Below are 7,475 nucleotides of genomic sequence, written 5' to 3' on the forward strand. Positions count from 1 at the left end.
TATTAATTTGTACGCTAAAAAATCTTTCTTTTTGTTAAAAGAGTTTAAATCATTAAGCAAAATATATATGTTACTAATTATTATAATTACATTAATAGATAAATTGTTGTTCATAAATAATACTATTTGTTTGATAAAAGACTCTTAATTAGAAAATATATTACTCATTGATTGAGTAATGACTATCACTATTAAAATAATGACGAATACGAATATTGCATCGTGAAATATAGATGGATCATTCACTAATCGTCCATGAAGTTGTATTTCTTCAATAAGTATTCTCTATATATTTTGGTTGATGAATTGTTTTTTTTTATTAAAGAAATTTATATGTTATAAATAATAATTGTTCAAATTTAAAAGGACATGAGGGAGAGAAGAGAAATAAATTTTCATGTTGTTAATTGTCTGGCAAGGAGGACCACAACACGGTTAATCGTTAGCTTATTGCGAACATGCTCAAACCATCAGCGGTATTGGTGAGAGAAAATGACAAAAATGGTTCCTTATTTTTAGGATAAGTTTAAAATAGATTTTTAAAGTATCTATGATAATTTTAATCTTTTAAGTTTGTCAAAAATTAACATCTTTTAAATACATATTTTGTTAAATTTGACGGAAACAGAGAAATCAATCATAAATATTAAAAAAGTTTCATTAAATCTTAAAATATGCAAGATGAAAAGTTGCATTAGAGACTAAAATGATATAAGAAAATAATACTAGAAGTTACGGTTCAAAAGCTGCTAGCCGTAAAAATAAATCAAAAACAGCGGAAATTACAAAAGATTTACTTCTAAATCTCAATTCCCACTTTTAACCAAAAAAATAAAATAAAATTCTCAATTCCCACTAATTCTTTTGCTTTTCTACTATTTCCCCAAATCTAACTCATAGATTTTGATAAATATTTAACACGTACTAAAATTATTAAATTTTAGCAAACTTAAAAAATCAAAATTGACATATCTTGAAACATAAATCTATTATTATCACTTTTCCTCACCAAAATTGTTGATGGTTTGAGGCTTTGAGCATGCCCTTGGTTGCTATTGGTTTATCACGTGTACTAAATTTTGACTAAGAAGTGCCTAATATAAGTAGATATTTTATTAAAATAAATCATATTCATATTTGATTAGGAATAGAGATATCAAGAAAAAGTAGGAGTAACCGTGATAGAAGAAAAAATGGGAGAAATAAGGTTGAGTTAGTTCAGATATATGTAGAGGAGACACATGAATTTGCCTAATGTGAAGGTATAAGAGGTTAACTATGGATATTAAGAGAGGTAGAGGTAGATCAAGAAATATTAAGGTGAGGTGATTAGATATGAAGTGACCCAGTTTCATTTTACCTAGCACATGATCTTGAATAGAAATTTATGGAGAATGCAAATTAGAGTAGAAGATTAGTTAGATAATTAGATGTTGTCGCACTTATTCTTCTATATTATTAGTCATAGTATTATCTATGATTTTTATGTACTTTGATTATCATTTTATCTTGGTATAACTAATGTTTAGGATAATCTGTCAAAGTGTTTATAATAATTTTTAACATGACATTTTCATTTTCATTATTTCTTTCTCTATATTGATTTGATTTTTTTTTTTTTATTGAGATGAATATCCAAGGTGGACTTAGATTCAAGATTATGGTGCTCCGACACCCATTAAACCCCATATAGAATCGGTATAATTATATAAATAAAATGTATAAAAATTAAAATAAGATGGGAAAACACTAATTAATATATATAAAAATTAAAATAAGATGAGAAAACACTAATAAAATCAAGAAGACAGACGAGTGATTTAATTTTTAGACGAAACTTCAAAATTTTTGAGTATTAGTATACATATTTGAACCTTCAAAATATCCAAACTTTTAAATCTTCCACCCGGTATGTATCAAAAACAACCTCTGCACGTTGCCTCTATCGAGCTCTACTCTCTGTTGTCGACTAGTTTAATATGTATTCCGCATGAACTTTTACGGTGGGCAGGGCAGGGTAGGGTTCGTGAAGCACGCGCATACATCTTTATTGTAATTTTTAGGATTAAATATACAAATACAATATGGGGGGACTGGCCCCGACTGGGAAAGTATGTGTAGCACACTGCACCACTGTTTATTTGGACTTTATCCTCCCCTTTTAAAGCAGCCAGCACAAATACCCATCAAAGTTGGTGTATCACTAATCCACTTCCTTTCATCTCCAACATACACCCCCACCCCCACAACGTGCTTGTCAGCGTTATAAAGGTTTTCTTCCTCCTACTTTTTTGACTGTCTAGTCTTACCGTATTAAAAGTGTGACATTGTTTAAGTAATTTGAAGAGGGTAAGATTAACTATGAGAACAAACCCAAGAACGTAGCAAATGGGCAATTGTGGTACTAGAGAAGAATCTGCTGTTGTCTCCAACGCTCATCATCAAGGTTATTTCTTTTCTGATTTATCAGATCTGTTTTCACTATTAATTTGAAATATCTCTTGACCATAATTTCCTTTTTTGTGTTTGATACTGCAGTTCAGCATCAACAAGGGATATCGTTGGCAAGCAGAATAGGTGCTGACTCGAAGAAGCACAGTCATAGTCGCTCTACTTCAGATCTGAGTGATCCTTCGACTCCGAGAAACTTAGAGGATTTTAGAAAGAATGCTATTCTGTATACTCACATAATTGCCTTCACTCTTTTTGAGCTGGAAACAATTACTAAAAGCTTCCGATCTGATTATATACTTGGTGAGGGTGGTTTTGGAACTGTGTACAAGGGCTACATTGATGAAAATGTCCGTGTTGGACTTAAGTCTCTCCCGGTTGCTGTTAAAGTCCTTAATAAAGAGGGACTTCAAGGACACAGGGAGTGGCTTACTGAGGTTAACTTTCTTGGACAGCTTAGGCATCCTAATCTTGTCAAATTGATTGGATATTGCTGTGAGGATGACCATCGTTTGCTCGTTTATGAGTTCATGTTCAGAGGAAGCCTCGAAAATCATCTCTTCCGAAGTATGTTGTTCCTCTTGTTTTGCTGCATTATGTCATGACTAACTTGATGGTTTTTTAATTTCTACTATGTTTACTGAATAAGATGGTGCTTAAAACATTGCTATGATATCTTTAGGTGCACGAGTGACAATCTCAAGTACATGTTATATTTGGTTAGCCTACTGCATATTGGCTTCTGCATTGTTGTTATCCCTATGTAACTTTGCCTCTATTGTCATTGCTTATGTCACCTTAGAATAAACTGCTTATACACAGTTATCTCATGTCATAAGCAACATTATTAGATTAAAACTGATATGAAATTTTCAACTCAAGAACAACTGTTAGCAACTTACCCCCTTCCCCCTAGAAAAAAACAATAAAAATGGGTACGCTTATCTTCATCAGTCCATGTGTAAGATTTTCAAGTTTGAGCTCCATGATGCAGCAGGCGTAATTCCTTAATATTCATGTGGGGACAACAAAAGTGGAAACTTGAGTCCCTGTGGTGGTATATTTGAGCCTCCAATCTCTTGTCTGTAGTGTCTTTTCTGGTCTCCTAAGTCTTTGATCATGGATTGTGTTGAATGAAGAGATCAGAGTTTCTTTAGCTCATGCTTCAAGTATCTTGAATGGTGGAGGTTCAACCACTGCATGATGCTACGTTGATGATGTCATTTGCTTGCTTCAGCCTGATCCTTTAGAGATATACCAACAGTTTCACCTGTCGTGGTCGAGCTTTTTACCACTCGGAAAATGATGTAGCTCCTAAGAAATATGTGAGATTCTATAGTTGTAGAAGATGAACTTCGTAAATTTTGAGAGATCATCTTAATTTTCAGGCTTAGTTATACTATTATTGGAATCACATTACTAACTCTACTAGTCTTCTATTTAATGTTACAGAAATGCTAAGGACAAATTTAGCTAACCTCTAATATAAGAGACCTGTAAAACCCACCAGCAATGCATCTAATTGGAAAATCTTGTGTTGCTGCACAAAGAGCAACAATTAGCTCTATGAATAATACAGTGCCAGAAAAGAGGATTAGCGGTGCCATTGATTGTATGTGCGCCTCTGTTTGGATAACATGCTTGACTTTTGTGATTGGCGCTTCGAATCAGTGATACTTCAACCTAATTAACAAATCTTCTCGGCTTCAAGCTGATGAATGATGATATTATATTCTTATGGCTTCCAAGGAAATAAATGTTGGTCTTGCTTACTAAGTTGTGGTGTTTCTTGAGGCTTTCAGGGGCTACTGTTCCATTATCTTGGGCCACAAGAATGATGATTGCTCTTGGAGCAGCTAAAGGGCTTGCATTCCTTCATAATGCAGAAAGACCAGTTATATATCGTGATTTCAAGACCTCGAATATATTATTGGATTCTGTAAGTCATACTTCCAGGACTTGCATTATGTAATCACTTGATTTTCTCCGGTTTTACCGTTTCTTGTTTTCCCCTATTTCTTTTTTGGTTTTTCTGTATATCCCTTTGTCTTGATTGGAATAACATGAGATTGGTAGTGATTGCAGGATTATACGGCCAAACTATCTGATTTCGGGCTTGCAAAAGCAGGGCCACAAGGTGACGAGACTCATGTCTCAACTCGGGTGATGGGTACCTATGGTTATGCAGCTCCGGAATATGTTATGACTGGTAAGTACTAACCCTGCTCCCCAATCCTCCAAAAAAGGGTTATGACTGGTTTGTTTGATTATCCAATTCGGACTTAAAACTACAATGCTCTAAACAATCCAAAGTTGGAAAAGAGAAAAATAAAGAGTTGATAAAGAAACAGCTTACATGTAAAAAATAAGAGAACTTATTGCTTGTGGTATGTAGATTTGTGTTCTGCTACCACCCTCTGAAGTCAATTGAAGATCTTAATCGGGTTAAGGCTATTCAATCCAAAGAAAAAGTACAGTATTAATCTGTTCCAATTGTGGATTCAAGAACCCTTGCCCCTTCTTGGGCTGGTTCGTAGAAGCTCTATACTATTTTCAGCACATGACTCTAGCTCCGCAGAGATTTTATCATGCTAGTTTCTTATGATAGATCCAGGATGGTTCCCAAGTACTGTTTTACCTGGAAAATATAAAAGGGACGACTAAAAGTAACTTAGGTTCCATCGACAGCATTTTCGGATAAAGGTGTAACTTGTTAAGATATTTCCAGAACCTTCTATTCTACTATAACCATTTTGGTGCTTCAGTACTTCAAAAACCAAACTAGATTTTTGTCTGGTGTTGAAGTCAGTGCTCTATCTGCGCAATAGTATTGGTGTCGGTTCCTGAAGAAGATTCCATATGATCAACACATATCATTGTTTCCCATTGGAGAACTATGGACATATCTGACTCTTGATCTAAGATCCTAAAGTTCAAATTTATTGACATGTAACTGTATGAAGTATCCTACCAGTACTCAATCTGTCTGATGTATATATTTTAATCCAAATTTGGGAGGCAAAATTAGGGATCATTGTGTAAGTACTATTTGATGTTTGGTATACCTGACACAAGTTGTGTAACATGTTGTGGACACAGGACACCTTACTGCAAGAAGCGATGTTTACAGTTTTGGTGTAGTACTCCTAGAACTATTGACCGGAAGGAAGTCTGTTGACAAGACCAGACCAAGTAAGGAACAAAATCTAGTTGATTGGGCTCGGCCAAAGCTTAACGACAAGAGAAAATTGCTGCAGATTATAGACCCTAGATTAGATAATCAGTACTCGGTGAGGGCAGCGCAAAAGGCTTGCAGTTTGGCATACTATTGCCTGAGCCAAAACCCCAAAGCAAGACCCTTGATGAGTGATGTGGTTGAAACTTTAGAGCCACTACAATCAAGCGGTGGAAGTAGAAATGAAGCCTCATCAACTGGAACCGGTGTTCGATTTGCCATAGGAAGGGTCCCAGATTACAGAACACATCACCGTTATGGTAGCTCTCTTGGTACTGCAGCTGGTTGTCGGTCTCCCAACCCAAACTGTTCCCCAGGTGGCCCTGCAGCATGCCGTGTTAGATAAGGAACGTGACATAATTGAATGTAGTTTGGGTGTGCTGCTGTTCTATACTTTGATGTAAATTGCAGGAGAAAGTATAGTCTTTTAAGCTTGTTGTGGTTCTTAAATGGGCAAATCTGTACAAGGTGAAGAGCAATTTGCTGACACAGTTTTTGCTTCTTTCCCTTTTTTTCCCTTCATTATTGCCTAATGGAAGAATTGAATGTGTGTTTGGGTAAGTACTAGTGCTAGTTCAATTTTACTTTTATCTATACACATATATTATCCCACGATGAAAGCAGAGGTGGACAAGCGGGATCCATTTGATCTTTTGTTAAGACTGACGATTACCCTTCCAGGATTGGGGTAAGGTCGACGTGCTTACTCCCTAGATCCCTCTTGTTGGATTAGATTGAGTATGTTGTTATCGCCAAGACTGAAGAAGCAGATGTGTTATAAACATCTCCTTCCACCTTTTTCCTCTGAAGTTTCCTACTTCCCAAATTTTGGTTCAAAATGTGATGACTGATGCAAAAATTTGAAAGTTAGTTTCATGCTAGTATGATAGTAATTCTTTTTTCTTTTTTTAATAACTGAGAATTTCAGAGAGCCTGATACGTGGTTTGAACCCCCATAGATAATTTGTCCGTCCCTTTATTTTACTCCAATTATGAATACCAAAAGAATGACATCCACAGGGATCTGACACCTCTTCCTCATCACAGTTTCTCTTCGTTTCCTCGAATACATATTTAATGTAAGGGGTAAGTTCAGCATACCCCGTTAGAATACGACTCAACATAAATGTTACGGGGTATGTTGTATTTTGAAATCAAGTACTTATGCCCTTTATGTTAAAGATAATTTTACACAAATACAATGACTCAAGGATATATTCATCTCTATTAAAATCAAAATCAAACGCTCTCTTGAGTTGAGAGTCTTACGGAAATAGTTTCTCTTAAGCCTTAGCTACCTCTTTCAATGAATGTGGTAAGGTTTGCATACATCTGACCCTCTTTGAACTCCACTTGTGATATTATTGTTGTGAGTACTTACACCCCATACGATGAAAATCCTACACAAATTAAATGACTCCATGATAGATAAACCTCATGTATCTTAAAATCAACAGTTACATCCCTATAATATGATCTACAAAAATATTAACTTGAGTGTATTTTAATTTTATTAGGGTGTTAAGCGATTAGCTTTGAAAATCATAAGGGATATCCATAACTAGGAAAACAAAAATACAAATATATAAATTACTAAGGATTTTATAAAATAATAAATATTTTTTGTTGAAAATTTTTAATTATACATTGGATTACAAGAGATGATTAAGCATTTCTTGACATGCATTTTTCAGAACTCTTAAAAGAGGAACAACTTACAAATACTTACTATGACAATTAATACTTGGGACATTGAATTAAGGATGGCACGAAAGTTTTAAAATTGAGT

General features: G+C 34.7%; 1 protein-coding gene across 1 annotated transcript; it reads left to right on the forward strand.

Annotated features, from left to right (window-relative positions):
- Positions 1 to 2,026: 2,026 nt before the first annotated feature.
- LOC107845414 (probable serine/threonine-protein kinase PBL8) lies at positions 2,027 to 6,247 on the forward strand. The gene is made up of 5 exons (XM_016689712.2): positions 2,027 to 2,446; positions 2,539 to 3,018; positions 4,254 to 4,390; positions 4,537 to 4,660; positions 5,551 to 6,247. Exons 1-5 carry the CDS (start codon positions 2,389 to 2,391, stop codon positions 6,030 to 6,032), a joined length of 1,281 nt encoding a protein of 426 aa, XP_016545198.1. The 5' UTR covers positions 2,027 to 2,388; the 3' UTR covers positions 6,033 to 6,247.
- The last annotated feature ends 1,228 nt before the right edge of the window (positions 6,248 to 7,475 follow it).

This window comes from Capsicum annuum, chromosome 10, assembly GCF_002878395.1.
Source record: "Capsicum annuum cultivar UCD-10X-F1 chromosome 10, UCD10Xv1.1, whole genome shotgun sequence".
Taxonomy (NCBI): Eukaryota; Viridiplantae; Streptophyta; class Magnoliopsida; order Solanales; family Solanaceae; genus Capsicum; species Capsicum annuum.

What these genes read in the sequence shown, in the direction of transcription:
- LOC107845414 (XM_016689712.2), top strand. Translation starts at nt 2,389, where the DNA reads ATGGGCAATTGTGGTACTAGAGAAGAATCTGCTGTTGTCTCCAACGCT. An exon ending in CTCCAACGCTCATCATCAAG is followed by an intron (nt 2,447 to 2,538) that starts GTTATTTCTTTT and finishes TTGATACTGCAG; the next exon opens with TTCAGCATCAACAAGGGATA. An exon ending in CGAAAATCATCTCTTCCGAA is followed by an intron (nt 3,019 to 4,253) that starts GTATGTTGTTCC and finishes TGAGGCTTTCAG; the next exon opens with GGGCTACTGTTCCATTATCT.